The 20616-nt window shown below is 36.7% G+C and overlaps 1 protein-coding gene across 1 annotated transcript in view; it reads right to left on the reverse strand.

Moving 5' to 3' along the window:
- Phf20l1 (PHD finger protein 20 like 1) overlaps nt 1-20616 on the reverse strand; it is a 78250-nt gene that overhangs the window by 25070 nt on the left and 32564 nt on the right. Inside the window, exons 10-14 of the mRNA XM_045142704.1 lie at nt 17284-17536; nt 14860-15048; nt 14409-14615; nt 6811-6867; nt 5051-5158 (exon numbers count right to left, since the gene is read on the reverse strand). Coding sequence (XP_044998639.1) covers nt 5051-5158; nt 6811-6867; nt 14409-14615; nt 14860-15048; nt 17284-17536 — 814 coding nt within the window. The remainder of the gene's footprint in view (nt 1-5050; nt 5159-6810; nt 6868-14408; nt 14616-14859; nt 15049-17283; nt 17537-20616) is intronic.

The following is a 20616-nucleotide window of genomic DNA, read 5'->3' on the forward strand; positions in this document are numbered from 1 at the left end:
ACTCTCATAATCAATGTCTATATCACCCTACTACTAATGCATGGGAGAATTATCAACTACTTAATTGACAGTTTTATACTGACAGATAATGACAGTACTCCAATAAGGACAAGTAAAAACTTGTTCAGGCAAGAATACAGTCCGAGCCATTTTAAGGTACAGAAATAAAAGTTAACAAAGTAGCTCAACAGTGAAAGTTCAAGGTCAGATTATACTTGAGTCTGCTTTTCACCTGCAGGTAGCTGTGTGGCATTGACAGTTCTATCTGTATGGGTTACCTGCAAAATCCATCTACTGGGCCATGCTATAAAGGGATAACATGATGAAATGATTCATACATATAAAATGCTTAAATATTGTTGGGCACATAAAAAGTAAAAGCACAGGCTGGAGAGATGGCTTAGCAGTTAAACGCTTGCCTGTGAAGCCTAAGGACCCCGGTTCAGGATCGATTCCCCAGGACCCACGTTAGCCAAGAGGACGTGCGCCTATTCTCATTCTCTCTCTCTCTCTGCCTCTTTCTCTGTCTGTCACTCTCAAATAAATTAATTAATTTAAAAAATTTAAAAAAAAAGTAAAAGCACAATATGAAAAAAAAAACATGAGAGGTGAATAGAAGAATTTTTAAAACTTCATCATAATATTAATGGTAGATGAAAACAACATAGTATATATCTCAGGTACTAATAATGTGAACTCATTAATAATAAGATGAGGGTTGGAGAGATGGCTTAGTGGTTAAGTGCTTGCCTGTGAAGCCTAAGAACCCCGGTTCAAGGCTCCATTCCCTAGGACCCACATAAGCCAGATGCACAAGGTGGCGCATGCACTGGAGTTCATTTGCAGTGCCTAGAGGCCCTGGTGCACTCATTGTCTGTCTGTCTCTCTACCTGCCTCTTTCTCTGTCTTTTGCTCTCAAATAAATAAATAAAAATAAGAACAAAAATATAATAAGATGCAATTATGGGTTTAGTCATCTGAAATCTCATATTTCCTGCTTCAAGGCCATTCTTCTACTTCAATCACCTGGGAAAGCATCACCTGCAAGAAGAATGAATTCCCTGAATGAGTTTTCTGCAATGGGATAATCAATGCTCAAGATGCTGGTCATTACCACTGTTTAGAAACAGCAAAGCTCTTGCATCTTCAGTATTTACAGAGGCTCAGGGGACAATGTCCCAGGATAAGCCTAATTTTAAAATGTAAACAAGAGTAGAAGGTTCTTTTTGTTAAGACAATAACATAGATATGCATTATTTCAGTGCTGTTTTTAAAATGCCTCCTCTCTTAAAAGGCTACCTACCATTCTAGGGCTGATCACCACTCCAAGGAGCAGCTTTTCTTTGCAAGTGTTCCTCTGATAATCCTGAATACTCTCCCGCCCTTCCAGTTACCACCTGTTGCATCTCACAAGCCCTCTCTATCCACACTTCTCCTACCTGCCCTACCTCTTTTCCAGGTGTTCCTGTGCCTGCTACTAAATGCTAAAGCACACCCTAGCACAGTAATGCAGCAATTAGGTATAAATAAGACTTCCACTGAGCTCCCCAGCCAGACCCAGCACTTGGAGATATGCCAGGTGCAGTCATCTGACAGTTTTACCCAGTTTAAAACTTATGCCACAGCTCACAGAGGGTGCTTAGTACTCAGGAGCAGTTTAATGTTTGTGTACAAGGCTCCTATCTCCTAAGTTGAAGTTATCTCTGGTTTGGATTCTACGGAGCCATAGATGGAGGCAGGATTGAGGGAAAAGTGAACAGGAGTATTTAGAACTTTTCAGACTCCACGCAAAGTGGTTTCAAACTTGCCTACTTTACTTCAATCCTGCATCTTTAAATTTCCTGTGGCAGCTTAAATTAGTGTGGGAGTGCTGTAGTCCTGTGGAAATATTAGGTGTGATTTGTGAAGTTGAGATCTGAAGAATTTCCCAATCTTGACTACCTTCTATGACCCTACTTGTTGGGCTTGTATTGTTTAAATAGCTTTATTAAAGGGTTAATGAATACGGAAATTATGCGTGTGAAGAGTATCTGTACTGTAAGATGCTTAGGTACAGATCAAGCAGCTTAGGAGAGTATTATTGTCAAAGGGTCCTTTGTGCCATTTTCTATCTGAATTGAAGAGTTCTGCCCCTTCTCCACTGAGGCCCCACTCTCTTGAATCTCGTTTTTCATAATCTTGCTTTTCCTACACAAATCCCTAAAAATACACACTACTTAGCATGTCAACTTTGTGATCTTTACATAAATGGACAGTTTCTCTTCAGTGATCTGATGTCTAGAAACACTTTGTTCCTGAAATTCTAGTAGACTTAATTCATTGTGATTGGGACCCCAATGCAGGAACAAGTGACTTCTCCTGGAGAACTGATGTCTGACTTACTGCTAGCACTGCTGCTACTACTGCTAATACATGGGGTTATGCTCTGGTTCCATCAGGGAAGTTTCCTCAGGAACTTTTTAGGTTGTATGGCACATGTCTCTCCATGTGCAGACACTCAACCTCTTTCTACAGAAGTAGCACACTTGCCTCCATTCCTCAGCAGCACCTGATGTTACCTACCTTGTAATTTTTGCCACTACGACCAGTATAAAATATACTTTGCTGGGTTCACAAAGTATTTACCCAGCCCTCTCCTAAGATTAGGTATATTACCATATCCTTTTTTTTTATTATTTATTTATTTATTTATTTTTTAATTTATTTATTTGAGAGCGACAGACACAGAAAGACAGAGGGAGAGAGAGAGAGAATGGGCGCGACAGGGCTTCCAGCCTCTGCAAACGAACTCCAGACGCATGCGCCCCCTTGTGCATCTGGCTAACGTGGGGCCTGGAGAACCGAGCCTCGAACCGGGGTCCTTAGGCTTCACAGGCAAGCGCTTAACCGCTAAGCCATCTCTCCATCCCACCATATCCTTCTTATTAGAGAAAGGTTGTAGCTTCTGTGAATCACCTGTTAAAATCTGGTGTCCATTCTTTTCTTTTCACCTGCCTCTGTCCACTCTCCCCTTCATCCTTGTCACCTCCTTTGTTTCATGTAGGTCACACTGTGTAGCCCAGACATATCTATGTAGTCCATGTGGTCTTCAAACTCACAATGCCTTTGCCTCAGTCTCCCGAGTGCTCAGTTCGTGGAAGTGAACTACACTTGTTTGCTTGGCTCGACTGAATCTTGTTTATTTGAAAATGCTTGGGCTGAAGAGATGACTTAGTAGTTGAGAAGCCTAAGGACTCAATTCAATTCCCTAGTACCCATATTAACCAGATGCAGCACATGCATTTGGAGTTTGTTTGCAGTGGCTGGAGGCTCTGGCGTGCCCATACTTTTTCCCTCTCCCTCTTTCTATCTGCCTCTTTCTCTCTCACACAAATAATGAAACTTTTTTTTAAAAGAAAATGCTTTTCATTAGGTGTCTGTGATACAATCACTTCCTATGCTTTGTAGGTTGACTTTTCATTCTCTTCATGACTAAAAATAGATTTGCACAGATGTGTCTGTGTATGTATACACGTATGTGTATGGGGGTGCCAGGACCTCTTCTCACTCTACAGATTTACTTAGCATTAACTAATAGGAGAACTGGTGGTTATCCTTTCTTATTGCACTCTGCTGCATTGTAGCAGTTACTTAAATCATTTATTTGCATTTGGAGCTGTATTAGTTTCCCTGGGGTCTCCAAAAAGTACCAAAAGTTTGGTGGCTTAAAAAAACAAATTTTGGGGGCTGGAGAAGATGGCTTAGTGGCGAAGGCATTTGCCTGCAAAACCAAAAGACCCCAGTTCAATTTCCTAGGACCCATGAAGGCAGATGCACAAGGAAGCGCATTCATCTGGAGTTCATTTGCAGTGGCTGGAGGCCCTGGCACGCCCATTCTTTCTCTCTACCTTTTCCTCTCTCTCTCTCAAAGAAATAAATAAAATACATTAAAAAGAAAACAAAAAAAAAATTCTTTTTTAAAAAACTTTGTAAGGCTGAAAGTCAGGCACTGGTTGACAGAGCCATGCTTCCTCTGAAGTGATGCACTCCTTTGCCTCTCAGTTTCTGGATTTCACATGGATTTTATCAATGACAACTAGATTTTCTGATGTACTATTGTTATGGCTTGGATCTAAATTGTCTCCTACAAGCACACATTAGACTTGTTTTCCAGTGCAGCACTGTTCAGAGGTAGAGTGTCTAGGAGGGGACTGGATCATGAGGACTCTGACATCATCAGTGGATTAACTGAAAAATTCATCACTTAATGGACTTGTGTGGGGCTGCTGGAGGAAGCAAGTCTCTAGGGCATGTCCTTCCTCAGTATTTCTAGACCACTATGAGGTGAGCAACACTATTCCACCACATGCTCCTTGCCCCAGTGTTTTGCCTCACCAGCCATAAAACAATGTGTGGCAATCCTGCTGTCTCAGCCTCCCAAATGCTAGGACTATAGATGTTAGTCAACATACCTGGCTCACAACCAGCCGATGTAACTTGTTAGCATTAGCCATGAGCCAAGGAGGTGAAAGCCACTGACACCACGCATGCACCTCCTGGCACACACTCTGGGTCTTTAGTGCTTTGTTCTTTCCCCCACAGATCCACTGTTTACATGATCACAGTTTCTGTCTTTTACATCTCAAACCTCCCTTGCCATCATCTTTCTGCTTTCAGAATATCTTTTAGGGTTTTCTTTAGACTGATGGTAGCAAAATTTGGTTTTTTGGTTTTTTTTTCATGTTTTCCAAAAATATATTTTTTCCTCATTCCATGTGGGAAGCTAATTTAAGGATGTCTTTATAGACTCTAGGTTAAGACAAAGTTCTTCAGTACACTGACTAGTGCTTGGTCACAGTACCTAGTCCTCCACAGTGTTGAAAATGAGCTGCTGATCAGTTGCAATGATTAATTTATAGAGCAGAGTTGTATATTTTTGAAATGACTAAAGAAAGCTACAAGGCTACTCCAGTTTTCAACAACATGGGGATGTCATTCTTCCACTGTAGTAAAGGAAAAAAGAGTTTTGAAAGAAACTCATACTATTGCTAACAGATCTTAGCATACTTACCATGCTGTTTAGATTTCTTTTTCTTTTTCTTTTTCTTTTTCTGCTTTGGTTTGTAGTGATCTTTGTCTCTCTTCTCTTTTTTTTCCCTATCTTTTTCCTTCCTTTTACCTAAGTAATAAAGACAAAAGCTTCATTAATCGTGAGTGGCCCTGGAGGTCCTGTGTGACACCTAAAAGTGTCCTTTATTTCTGTCAGCTATTCCAGTTACCATCGATGGATTCAATAACGCTGCTGTATCCTGAGCCTGGAGCTCCTGCTTAGCTTATTGGACTATAAGAGGGATCTTCATTAACACTAATGAAAAACCCCAACTCATTATACTTAAAGTAACAGAGACAGTAGTTACCATCTTTACATGTGACTACATTTCCTGATATATGCATGGGGCAAGTTCAAGTCTGTAACTTAAAAGGCCTCACCAAGGAGAATCACCGTTTGCACATATTTTAGTAAGAAAATTTAAAAATATACTGATGGATTTTGTCCTTCAGAAAAAAATCACAATAAATTCAGTCAGTCCGTAAATGACCCCTTCAGTACTTAAAACACTTCCCTACATATACATGAATGAAGGAGAAAAAAAAAACTCATTTGATTCTACTGTTTTGTTCCCCAATTTTTCAAAGCATTTGTTTTCCTTAGTCACATATGCCTTACAGAAAATAGGTGTGGGCTTGAGAGATGACTTAGTGGTTAAGGCACTTGCCTGCAAAGCCCAAGGGCTCATGTTTGACTCTCCAGGCCCCGTGTAAGCCAGATGCACAGTGGCACAAGCACGCAAGGTCGCACATGCGCACAAGGAGACACACGCATCTGGAGTTCGACTGCAGTGGCTGGAGGCCCTGATGTGCCAATTCTCTCTCTTTCTCTCTCTCACTCCATCTCTCTTTCTTGCTTAAAAAAAAGCAGTCTATTGGGCTTACCACACACACACACAAAAAAATGGAAAATAGATGCATATTACAGAACAATCTCCTCAAATACAGTATCTCACATTAAAATACCACACATATTGTGGCAACAAATGTTCCGATTCAGAACAGGTTAGCTCATAATCTGCCTACCAGATTGTGCCAATTTTCAGTGACCTCCAATCCAGTCATCTAAGCTAAAGAGTATCTAAGATCATTAGCCACCATTTCATGATTTTGAATCTTTATGCCATAGAAGACAGAAATATTGTGAAAAATGTGGTACCATTTCTGTAAGGCATTCTAAAGAAGAAAGGATAATTACTTGAATGTCCCATCCATTCTCTAAGTCTTAATAATAGTAAATTGAGGCTTATAGTTGAACAGTCATCCAGAATTTTAAATGGAGATGTTCAGAAAAAAGTTCTCAGGGAATGTCAGAAAATCCCCTGATTAAAACTACATATGTGAGCTGGAGAGATGGCTTAGTGGCTAACGCACTTGCCTGCAAAGCCAAATACCCAGGTTCAATTTCCCAGGACCTATGTAAGCCAGATGCACAAGGAGACACACGCACCTGGACTTAGTAAGCAGTGGCTAGATGGCCTGAACACTTAATCTCTATCTTCCTCTTTCTCTATCTCAAATAAAAATATTTTTAAAAACTACATATATGAGTATAAGGTATACACTCCAGTACCAGAATATCTGAGGAGACAAACGACTGACCCTACAAGCAGATGATCTAGGCATGTATCTAGCCCTAGCAGGGAAGGAAGGAGACAAAACACTGTCCTCTGTCTATCGAGCTTTCTTGTCTTTTGCTTAAAGATTATTTTCTGTTCATACCAAATGCAGTGGAACTTTTTTCTTCCAATTTCACTTTTTTTTCCATTTTCGATATTCCTGTGGATTAGGGGTAAAAGATGCAAGTTCAGTCAGAAGGAGAAACATACTGCACAGGATTTTTACAGTTACTCACAGAACTTAACATAAAGGTACCTGTTCCCCCCCACAGGTTTACATTATCTTACCACATTAACCTGTAACAAAAAGTGGGATTTGTTAGTTTGAAAAGTACAAAGTTAAGGATGATTTGCATTCCTGCAGACAAATTTACATTCAAATCCTGGTTCCGTGATATATTGTGTATAATCGGAAAATGTCACAAGGGTCTCTGTGCTTCTGCTTTCATATCTGTCCTGTGCAAGTAAGTGTGCCAGCTACTGTCCTTGTAAAGATTCCTGAGCACCGGCCACTGTCCTTATGAGGATTTCTGAGCACCCACCACTGTCCTTGTAAGGATTCTTGAGCACCCATCACTGTCCTTGTAAGGATTCATGAGTACTACCACTAGTCTTATAAGAATGAATTAGTCAAAATAGGTAAAATGCTTAGGCTAATGCTCAGTATGTTATTTCCTCTTCTGTGGTGAGATAATATGAGATGATAGCCTTCCAGAAATAGTATAACTATGGCTATAATCATACAAAGTGAAGGGACAGGTCTTTGGCCATCAGATGAACTTCAGCACCATGGCCTTAAACAATCTAGAAGACGCTGAAATCTTTGAGTAGCAAGACCTTGTCCCACTGCTACTTCAGTGACAACTTCGACATAAATGTTATTCAGGGCAGTGAATGAAATCATATTCAATTTCATATTAAATCATTCTGGTTTTCTACTAATTATCTAGCCTTTTATGATGACATTTAACCTCCTGATGCCTAAAACAATGCTGCTTGATATCAGCAGAAGCCAAAATTGGAAGTGTGAAAGTATAAGCATACAGACACACATAATATTCTGCATTAATGACATGTATTAATGACATGTATTAATGACATGTATTACCTAGTAGTTCAAAATTTGTAAATATTGCACCACACTAATTCTATAACTAAATAGTACAGATACCTTGAACTAAGATTATAATATTATTCAATATTTCATGATACTAATATCTTATTTTAGTCAAGGGTTAATCTAAAAAATGGTATTTGTTTTAGTGAATTTTTATTATATATAAAATGTTAAAAAGATATTTTTATTAAATTTCATTTACTAGGTTTTTTTGTAAAGTATACTTTATACCAACAATATCAAGAAGCTAGCCTTTCAACTCATTCAAGTATTTTATTTAAATATTAAAATATTAAAATGTTACTTAAATCAAGTAGCAATAAGGTTTTAGTAAGATCAGTAAGAATTTAATAAGATTAATAAGAATACTAAATATTACATTTATCACAACAGAAAGAAGGAAAGACATATAACAGGAAAAAGAAAAACAATGAAATTTCTTTACTGATCTGGGCAACTGAACATACTTATTACATCCTTTTGCTTACTAATTATTAGATCATGGAACCCACAACTTTTATGTGATTTTCTTAAATCAAGTACCATAGAACATGCTTTCCAAGCCTTCACTAGCGGCACAGTAACTATAGTCTGGAGAACCCTTCATCAGAACCACTGGTCTCCAGATGAAAGTATAGCAGCAATGAAGCTTGGGACACATCATCTGAGGTGGGGCAGACGCTTAAGGGAACCACCAAACTGGGTTCCTTTCAGAAATCTCAGGCAGGTGGAGATCAAATGGCCACTGCTGCAAAGCACCAAGGATGACAGAGCAGAACAGACAGTGAGCCAGAGACTCTAGGAGAGCAAGACCCACCGACTTCTGACTCTCAACCCTTTATATTTTATAGGTGGTTAAATTTTTTTATATATATTTTTTTGTTGTTCATTTTTATTTATTTATTTGAGAGTGACAGACAGAGAAAGAGGCAGATAGAGAGAGAGAGAATGGGCGCGCCAGGGCCTCCAGCCACTGCAAATGAACTCCAGACGCATGCACCCCTTGTGCATCTGGCTAACGTGGGTCCTGGGGATTCACTCCTCGAACCAGGGTCCTTAGGCTTCACAGGCAAGCGCTTAACCACTAAGCCATCTCTCTAGCCCTATGGTGGTTAAAATTTTAAAAGCAAAAGTGGGAACTTAACAAGGATCGCCAATGTTTTACACAAATAACAACTAAAATCTATCAATAAGACAAGAATATCTATCAGCAGATGAACCACTGCTAGTAGAACAGTGAGGGCTCAGGTGAAACCACAGAGTAGAATTGGTAAGATAAGCAAGAATGCAGCTTTCATGGCAAACCTGATAACCTGGGCCATGGTGATGGAGACAGACACTGAGGATACACAAAACGCACCAAAGCAGAAATCCAGAAGCTGCTGAGAACTCAACGCTACAGTAGACACAAAGAACACACACCAAGGCTCAGGGAATTTTGCTGAAGTGGAGGAGGAAGGAATGCAAGAGCCACAGGCTGAGAGGGAATATCCAGAAACATAGTCCTCCCTACAATGACAGACTGCTGCTTTCACAACTCATAGCCCACAACTCCATGGTAAATAGCAGTAATCCCACTAAGGAGGGCCCTCAGTGGACTGGGAGCAAGGAGGAGAGAAGTGATGGTACCAACACATGATGTATCCATAAAGTTTCTACTTAATAAAAAGATATTAAAATATTTACATCTGCAGTATGAAGTATCAGCAAAACTTTTAGAAGTATACATAAACAGAAAAAAATGTAATAGTATAATAGTCCTTTTCCAGAATTCAATAAAATACATTCAGTTTTATAAGAAATCTACTAGGTTGTTACTATTTCACTAGGTACTAGAGTCAGAAAACATAAATACTACAATATCAGTGCAGAGGGTAGTGAATTAAATTTTGTCAGCAGAGGCTTTTCTTCACAAAAACCATCAGTGACAACCTAATGCAAAGATTTTTAAAAGGCTACCTTGACTGAAGTAGGAGAGTGATCCCTGATCAGTCTTGCTTACCCACAACTTTACAGTATAGAAATACCAAAGGAGTTTCAAACTCCTTACAGATTTCAACTACATCAGATTTTCTGACTAGAAAGAGGCAATCCCCAAGATACCACAGAAAATCTAGGTTCTGGAGACACCATGAACATTTGGTGTGGGGGTTGATTACAGAATCCCCAGTTATACTTTTATTTTGAAAAAAATCTGGAAAATACATTTTTAGTAAAAGGCTATTAAACAGTAAATGCACAGTTGACATAAGATACTATTATAGAAATAAATGCCATTTTAAAATCAGCAACAGTAAGATGGGGTGGACACCATACTGTCATGCTCCTTTGTCGGACCAATCCCAGGACCTACCTCTGGCTACCCTTGATGACAAACTGTATTATATTAACCAATCAAAAAATATTCAGAGGCTCTTTACAAAGACGCAGTAAGAACAGTCCAACTATCTTAATCTTAATTTAAATTAACATTCATTTATATCTACTCCACAGAGAAGGTAATTCAAGAAATAACATTGCCTAGTAAAGACAAGCTTAATGGATTTCATCTAAAACTAAAGTACATATATCTAAAACTTAATAGTTGCTAACATCCAGACCTACTTGATATTGCAAAAGTAGAGTCCTCAAAGAGGTATCACTCCAATATTTATATCCACACACACTGAAATAGTCTGCAACAAAGGTAAATATCTCTTGATATTTATGTACTAATTCACTCAAAACTGAGAAAAAGTAAACATTTATTATTGAAGGTATGTTTTTCATATAACCAATTAATCCCAATTTTGTTTACATATGGGTTGCTAGGAATATGATATCTTTTCTAAGAATGTTTAAAAATTATGAATTGATGCGCTGGAGAGATTATTTAGTGGTTAAGGCACTTGCTGGCAAAGCCAAAGATTCCAGGTTCAATTCCCTAGTACCCACATACAGCCAGATGCACAAGGTGGCTCAGGCTCTTTAAATATATATATTTATTTATATATATGTTATTTACTTGAAAGGGACAGAGCAAGGGAGAGAAAGAGAAAAAGAGAGAGAGAGAGAAAGAGAGAGAGAGAGAAATGGGTGCACCAGGGCCTCTAGCCATTGCAGACGAACTCCAGACGTAGGTGCCACCGGCTTATGTGGGTACTGGGGAATCCTTAGGCTTTGCAGGTAAACACCTGTAACTGCTAAGCCATCTCTCCAGCCTGTATGCTCTTTTTGAGAAACTTGATCTAGTCTACATTCTCAGATACTAAAAGAACTAAGTACTCCTGAAGCTGTAACCTCATTTCAAATTAGTTAGCTCTGGAGTTCGTCTGCAGTGGTGGCTGGAGGCCCTGGTGCACCTATATTCATATTCATTTTCTCTCTCTCACCACGCACGCACGCACGCACGCACGCACGTCTGCCTTTTTCTTTCTCTAATAAAATATTTTAAAAAAGAAAATTATAAATTGAAAGTTAATTCTATCCTATCATGATTTTTTCTATAGAACAAATTTAGACTTCAATCAAATGAATGATTAATGACACCATGCATGATTAAGATTTCATAGCTGGAAGTGATATAGAAATTATGTATTATAATATCATACAGATGAAAAGTTGAATGCCATAAAACTTGATGGATTTAGATTTTGGTGAAGGAAAAAAAAGGCTGGTAAGTGGTTCTGCCTGTGCTCCCAAAGGGGTCAGTCTGCCAACTCAGTTACCATCATTTAAGAAGTATCCTGAAGACAATATTCTCCCCTCCTTTATTCCCCATGACACTCTGTACCTCTCAGGGAACCAACCTCTTGCATTAAAATAGTTAATATTAAAAAAATAGTTAATATTATTTATAATGTAGTCACTAGCTTTGACTCTACTAGATTTGAAGTATCCTGAGGGCAGATTCTGCATCCTGGTGCTTTGTATCTTTTAAGGTACTGACAGCCTTAAGGGCATTTAAATTTTTCTTTGTTTCAAAATGCTCCTTTTTAAGAAATTTGACCTATCCTGCATTCTCAGATACTAAAGGAACTACATTTTCCTAAAGTTGTAACCTCATCTCAAATTGATGAGCTCTGCTAGAAAAAGACTACTACTAATAAAATGATAACAAGGCTACTTATTAGGAATATTTTCAGTTTTTATAATTACAAAAATTTATAAAATAATTTTTATAAATTAACCAATTTATAATTCATTAAAAATTTTATTTTCATGGGCAGCAACAGATTGCTAAGTTTTAGTTGGTCATACTGGCATCCCTCAGTGGAAAAATGTGGATAAATTAGTGTAAGCTCATTATCTCTATTGGAAAAACAATTAAAAGCAAAATTTAACCTGTTACCTAAGTTTTCTAACCTACTTTCCAGGGAACAACTAATGTTCTTTTCAGCCTAAGCTTCTTAGAAGTTCAAATTAACAAAAATATTTCAAGAAAAAAAAACATACTAATATATGTTCTTACAAGTAATGACTGCTATATAATTTTTAAAATACTACACAACTTAGCATTATAATTATGATGAACACCAACCAATAAAATGCATGTGTACCCACGTATACACAGAACTATATATAGATGAAATAAAAATCTGGAATTTTACTTTAAGTATAAGACAACATGGAGAGCAGACAGACATTTAAAAATACTGAAAACTGTGTATCAAGGATAGAAAAGCAAAACATTAAGAAAGCCAGATGTAGAGGTGACAGCCTTTAACCCCAGTACACTGGAGGGCAAGACAGGAGAACTGTGAGTCTCAGACCAGCCTGGACTCAAATAAAACAATAATATTATATACATTGAGAGAAAAGCATGCAGACCACTGAGTTCAACATAAATGAAATAAACAGTCATGATTTTAAGCAAAATGACTAAGCAGAATGTGACCTTAATTCCATTCCCTTCCCACCTGCAAAAAATTCAAAGGGGGTCACGGAAATAAATCTCTTTTTCACTCACTCAAATATTGTGTATTACTCTTTCAGTAACTAACTTATAATCATGCATCTGTTTGATGTCAACAAAACTGCCAACCACAGTGCTATTAATATTAAGCTCACTCACTAGTGCAATCCAGAATGTTTCCTCCAAATAGAAAAACCACACTTCTTTTTGTCTAAATATGGACAATAGCTAAACAAAATCAAAACTTAATAAAGAGCTGCTTTCATCTGCATGGTGGGAATTCCATGAAAAGAAACTGCATGTCCAGGACTGAATACTGGACAAATCCTGTTCAGTTCTAGGGCAGGATTACTGTTGGGAAGTTGCTGGAAGTGATTCACCGTAGCATCATGAGGATTCCAAGGGAATTTATCAAGGGAGCACACACTCCTGATATGGCCTTTTATTTTTATTTTTCCTTGTTTGTATTTAGACAAAGGAAACAAGCAAGGTGGTTCTTAGCTATAATCCTTAGCACTTAGGAGGATGTGGTAGGACAATCACTTCGAGTTTAAGGCCCTGCCTGTGCTACAGAGTGACTTCCAGGTAAGTCTCAGCCACAGTGAGACCACCTAAAAAAGTTAAGACAATGAAAAAAGGTAAATAAAAAACCAGGGAAACACTATTGTATATAGAAAAATTCCAACCTTGACCAGTGTTACAAAATTATAGACAACTATGTATTGAAAAGAGCTACACTTGAAAAACATTTCCTACCTTTAAAAAATTTATATATTTATATGTATATATAATTTTAATGAAGTTATAGTCATATAAAATATCTAAGTAAAATGATGCAACCATACACAAGAACTATGAATTAATATTCTGTCAGAGTTTTAAAAATCAACCTAACAAAAATACTACCTAGTGTTTTAAAATTATGAACAATAAAATCAATCAAAAATATTAAACATAGCAGATTTTACATATCTGAGTCTCCAAAAACAAATTACTGTCAACAGAGAGATTCTGCCCCTAAAACACAGGATTATATTTAAGATACAGGTAATACAATTATAATTAATTTAAGTGTTTAATTAAATCCTATTAGAGCCTTTAAACCTAAGCATTTTGTGGCTTTTGTCAAAGGTAAGAATTTCAGTAATCATGTTTAGCCAATAATTTCTATTTAGAAGAAATAAGCATTTCATCTTATTGATTTGTTGTTGTTATAGTTGTTAGGGTCTGTAGCCCTAGTGACTGAAAACTTGCTGTCAAGATGGCCTTGAATTTACCACAATCCTCCTGCCTGTTTCTCTAGTGGTAGGACAACAGGTGTGCATCACTCCCTATCCCCAGCAAAATCAGAGTTGCAGAAAGCAAAGAGAAGAACATAGTTACAAGATAAGAAGTATGTCCACACAAGACATGTAAAGAGAAGGGAAGAGGAGAATGAACTTAAACAACATCATTTGAAAATGTCAATGAATGATACCTAAAATTCTACATGCTAAAGTATGCCTATGGAGTAAGGAAAATGGACACATGAAAGAACTTTAAAAACAGACACTCTCTTCTAAAAAAAATGCTACCTACAGGTCCTCAAGAAAAGGACTTCTACATGAAGTGAAACAGAGTCAAAGACCAACATGTTTGCCCCCACTATCCGTTCAGTGACCCTGGCTACTTGTAGCATGAGCTTCTTTACCTGCTGCTGCTGGAGCTCCTCTCCCATCGGCCACTACTTTAGAGGAAGGATGTACAAACATCTGTGCATCTCCCTTTTCCATCCTGGAATGCTCATGATGATGAGCAGAATCTGGGACTAGTGGAAGTGCAATTTCTGAAGCACGACTTAAGTCAAGAGGGAGACAGGGTCCCAGCTTCTCGGGTGGCACGTGTGCAATGTGAGGCGCTACACAAAATACAAAATGCAACTTAATATTAACATAGATGCACTGGCCTAGTGCACATCAATGTGGATCACTGGTACATAAGTTAAGCAGCATGAGGCACTCAATAAATATTTGTAGAATATATGAAGTACTCATGAGTCCAAAGAGACAATGGAAGGAAAGCAAAAGTCTCATAATATTTTGTGGTTATCTCTTATTTATCTTCCTTTATGTTTCATTCGATAGGAAATCAATATACATTACCCTGTAGTACTGAAGACTCTTGCTGATTCTGAGAACTGATGGAGAACACTTTCCCATCAGTGGCTGGAGAGGGAGAAGAAAGCTGTTCTACAGAATCACCAGGCAGGGGTAAGGTGGCTAACCGCTGAGATCTTCTTCTCCGCTCACTATGCTTGCAAGGTCTAGGGGGATTCACTGGCTGTGGAGGACCTAGAAAAAGATCTTCAATGTTCACGAAGCAGATACATACCAGGATCATCTTATAATATTTAAGGACACAAACAGGAAAATGGCCAATATTCTGCCCTTTGATGCTGAAGATATTCGCAAGGAATGGCATGTCTAAAGGTAATCAATGGCAAAAATTGTGCCTTATTCACAAAGATGACAGACAAAAATTTTGAATCTAGAACCTACTAGAACTAAATGACAGTAACATGGAACATTGATTTCAGGTAGCTCCCCCAAGCATGAGACTATAGTTTCTTTCTAAATGCAGACCATGTCTATTGTCATTTCTGCTTTAGGAAAGTAGTCTAACCCCCCCCCCAAAAAAAATCCTCTTTCTCTCATATATATATATATATATATATATATATATATATATATATATAGAGAGAGAGAGAGAGAGAGAGAGAGAGAGAGAGAGAGAAAGATGGATAAATCTTTTGCTACATTATAAATTTAGAACTTCTAATAGGAAAAAGTCAAGGGTATAGATGGCAGCATTCTTAACAGACATTACAGTTTGTGTTTTGCATTACTTGCCAAAGGGAAACTGATGTAAATAATGGTTCTCATACTCATTTCCCAAATAGACTTCTTTCAAATATGTATCTGGGCCTGATTCATTCAAAAAGTTTGATACAAACACATTGAAATGCTTATGGACACACACAGTCTTAGAAGTCTAACACTACTCTTGCCTTCATATGTACCTTTGTTTGCTGTCCAATGACTAATTATGTCTTTTACTATCACCTAACAATAGTAACACAAATCTTTGGAAATCTCTTCTTAACTTTGAAATTTCATCTTTCTACTGGGCATATGAACCTACAGGACTATACAGTAGGCAATTACACAGGGCAACATACTTCTGCCAACTTAGAAAGGAATAAGTCACCTAAAGGAGCTGATGTTTTGGATGTTTAAGGATAATTTTACACAATCAAAATGAAAAGATAGTCACAAAAATATATAGCAATAAATGTAATTTCTGATATTTTGATTAAAACAGAAAGATATAAAAGCAGTAAAATGCTTATTAATGTCATGTGGCACTCTAGTTACCACTACTGACATTTGCCAGTCAATGTTATAAGCAATGAAGGCTATGAGAAAACACCTGAGTCTTCTGAGTCTGTTCCTTTCATTTCTACTGGCTTATAAAAATAACTAGAAACAAAAAAACTCATCAAAATTGAAAAATGAATAAAATGCACTGCAGAAACTACAGATAAAAGGGGACATGAAATAAAGACAGCAAAATATGGGAACTGAATGAAAAAGAGGTTGGCATATTTGGTAGTCTTTAGAATACCAACATCTTTATTCTGGAGGTCACACGTGGATGGTTCTTCCTGACCATGATCCAAATTCATTTGTTGTACAAAGATCAAAGGAAAGCTACTGTTTACCCAGTGACTTTCGAGATAATTGCTTTTTCATGTCTCTAGTGTATGAAACTAAACTTAGAGATCAGGGTCAACATAAATCTTGTTTTATATAGAGCCACACCCACATTGAAAAGCTACTTTTTAAAACAGACTAACACTTGAAAGATTGGTAATAAAAGAGTAAAGTCTTTAAAACTATAATCAAGGAGGCATTCACCTCCTTTCTTTAAGAATTAGACTGAATTCTAGTCTTATAAATATTGCAAGAATATACTAATATACCAGAGGATTACAGATAAAAGGGGATAGTAATATCTGTCCATAGGAATAGCATGAAAGTTAGGTATGGTGGCACACACCTTTAATCCCAGCACTTGGGATGCTGAGATAGGAGAAATGCCATGAGTTCAAAGCCAGAATGGGTGCGAGTGAGACCCTGCTTCAAAAAAAAAAATAATAATAATAATAATAGTTAAGTAAAATTATGTATCTTTATATAATTTTTTCAGTTTTTTGTTACTGTTATTGTTTTTGTAATGAATCAGGCCTCTCACTGAACTTGGATCATTAGCTGAGGAGAATCCAACTAGAGTGGAGTTTGTGTGATTCAACGTATGGCTTCTGAACCAGCAGTACAGTCTCAACAGTAAAGTAGTAGGAAATGTCTGATTTTCGCCCCTGAAAATTTCAAGCCTTCTCTGTCATATCCACTTAAGTTTTAGTTTTTAATAGAAAGCAACTTCATAAAAATACAACATAACTACAATCAGCTATACTTAATGTACCACACAGGATAGGTAACTATGTTTGAAAAATCTGTGCTCACTAGTTGTATTTATCACTGAAGAAGAAAGCTGAGACACAAGCATCAAATCCTTCACTTGTGTTAACTCTGGGGAAAGTGGTGATTTAGGGGCTTTTATACACCCAGCAGAATCTCCAGATTCATGTTTGCATTTCTTGCTGCGAGCCTTCCCTGAAGACAAAGTTGAGGATAACAGTGCAGGTTTCTGAGTGTTGGCAGAACTGCTAATGACAGCTTCATTTTTTTTCTGACTTTGAGGTTTAGGTGAAATCGCCTGAATAAATAATAAAAAATTGATATTTTTATTTTGGTTTCTTCATTTTTGTCCTTGTATTCTATTTTTGATTGTTAAGCAACTTTAGTATCCAAAAACATTGTTAAGCAACATATAACATTTCTATTACAAATGAAAAACTAAAAAGAATCCCACAAATTATTAACTGAAAGTTGAATAGGCTATCTTTAAAGGGATACTGCCGACTATTTGTCCGCATTTGTAAACACCGTAAGATTCTCCCTATACACAATATCCTACTGGACAAAGAGCTTCAGTGTTAAACTGAAGTGTCTTTCTTTTGGAGCCATAATTGCCAATGATATTTATAATAACTATGGTACAAAAGCATTTTCATATTTCTAAAGCATGAAATGAGTATATTCAAATCTCTGACTTCTAGAAGATCTCCTGAATCAAGTGTGGAGGTCTAAGTAGACAGTTTCCCTTTAAAGAAATATCTCAACAGGAAAACAATGACCAAATTAATAAAACATTTTCTTTAACTCAGTTTAATGCTGAGAGCTAGTTTCATAAGCAAAATGCATCATGAAACCACAGCTATCAGCAATAGAGTTAAAAGACTAAAAAACAATACAAAACAAGCAACAACAGAAAAGAAAAAACCAAAGAGATAAAGTGTAAGTTAAAACATTGGATTTAAAAACAAAATACGTCGCATTCTTAGATGAGAGGTTTTACCTTATTCTAGCCAAGTGATTCTTTTAGAAAAATTAGAACTTTGTCAGTTCTTTCATAAGGAGTATTTTTATTCACTTGGCAGTAAAATTCCCTACGCGTAAAAATATGTGTAAGTGCTCACTGTTTGGAGACAACAGAAAAGAGCCACACCAGATGGGTTTGCACTCTGCTGTGCTAGATGGTATACTGGATCCCTTTCTGATATATGGATGACACTGATATTCCGACAAGCCACTAGAGAGAATCAAATTGCTTAACAGCCCTATGAACAACATATTTGTCCATAAGAAACCTTTAAACTTCCATATATTTTGGAGTGGATGATCATCAAATTTGCAATATGTAGTTTTCAAAAATATCAAAGATCACTGTCTGGAGACCAAGTAAATAAATGGTTCTGCCTCAAATAGAGGTACACAAATTTAGGTGGGGAAAGGCATCTATGGTGTTATAAGGAACTACAGAATGCTCTGGGGATGACATACTGGACAACCTATACAAGAGGTGTGGTGTGAAGTGTCCCATTCACTCATTCTCATGAGCTCTATGCTTGAATTTATTTACTACACACGTGTCCAAGTGGGATTATCATTTGAATTAATATTGTATAAACAGAAAGCATTCCTAAGCTTATCACAAAAGATGTTGCCAGAGAAGTAATTAGAGCCATTATTGTAAATAAACAATTTTATTATTCATCTTCACATTTGTGAAAGACATCACTACAGCATCCATTACTCTTGAGTTACAAAGGTATGAAACAAGATTTTAAATCTCAAATTAATATCTTGATAAGGTGCTTAACTTCTAAACAAGGACAAATTAACATACTTAAAACCTTACTGAATTATTATGCATCAGATGCAAGTTTTACCCCAAAGTAAATATAACATGACATTCCCTAATACAAGTAAATAATCCATAATGAATAATCTGATCAAGGGGTTCAAGACCATGGTGTGAATCTTTCAGAAGTATAAATAAACCCATTAGCACAGTAAGTTTTGGCTCTAGGCCTGTTATCAATCTTAGTAAATGACTGACATTTTAACTCATTAGGACAGCATAAGGTAGTGACAATGAAAACTCCATCTTTATTGGTATTACTGATACCAACTGAAATATAGTAAAGAGCTTTATAACTCAACTTTTGACTTTGAAGCAGGACTAACATATAGCATAAAAATTAAGAGTTTGTTTACAAAACATTTTCACATAAAAATCATCCTGAATTACAAATAAAAAATGGGGGAACAGCATGATGTTCCTTAAAATCTAAAATAATTTACAAAGTTCTCATTAATGATTAGTGGTCTCTGTTACAAAACTGGCAAGAGCTCTCAAAAAATGGCTGAATTACGCAAATACAAAGAGCCAAGTTGTTCCATTTTCCTTTTTCTTAACTCAACTTCTCTAAAATGGGTACTGCTCTTTATGCTAACTCCCACATATAATACGAAATTTTTACAATTACATGTACCTCACAGATTGTGAGTAATAAAAGATTGACATTGTAATGAATTTTCCAGAAACATTTTATTACCCAAGTCCCTGATATAGCGCATTCTGAGTATATCATAACAGTAGGGAGTACAAAATATTCTTATATCTGGGACATTGAATATAGTAATACACAGTTTTTTAAAAAGCCACTGAAAATTTGGTGATATGTTGACAATAACGGCAAAGACTTAACCGTTTGATAATCACAGAAAATCAGAAGGTATGAGTCACTGACATATTGATCAATTTAAAAGACCACTGATTCAATACAACATTAATAGAGGCACCAAAACAATGCACATCAGGCCTAAATTACCCCTGAAAAACTCAATACAATATCAATTAAATTTGGACTATCCTTTAAAACGCATATGAAGAAGAGCAAAAGATAATCATTGTAAACTCTTCTTTATTAGGGTACTAATAAAGAAAATTAAAATAATACAAAAAGGATATATTAAAACTACATTAAGGCTCAGATTTTAAAACAGGAGAACCAAGGAACTTCAGTTATGGCTATTACTGTATTCTTACAGTCATAACAGTGCCTAAGAAGTTAAGCCCTTAGAGGATGTAAATCATGCACAGTTCATTATGTACAGTATTGTGGGAATTCGAAGGTAGCCAAGGCAAAAATCTAGCAACTGCAACCTTCACTGTTAAATTCCTCTATTAGGTGGTTTAAAGACAGACCCTTAATAGGTTTTTAAACTCTCTTTTTATTGTAGTTATTAAAATATACATCCTAGCAAAAATGTATGGCTCATTGATCAATTCATAAAACAGTCAGTCTAACACCAATGGTTACAATATAAAAGAAACTTCTTACAAAAGAAGCTTAATTTGATGTCAAAAAACCCTGTTTTCGCTCACAA

Source organism: Jaculus jaculus, chromosome 2, assembly GCF_020740685.1.
Source record: "Jaculus jaculus isolate mJacJac1 chromosome 2, mJacJac1.mat.Y.cur, whole genome shotgun sequence".
NCBI classification, from domain to species: Eukaryota; Metazoa; Chordata; class Mammalia; order Rodentia; family Dipodidae; genus Jaculus; species Jaculus jaculus.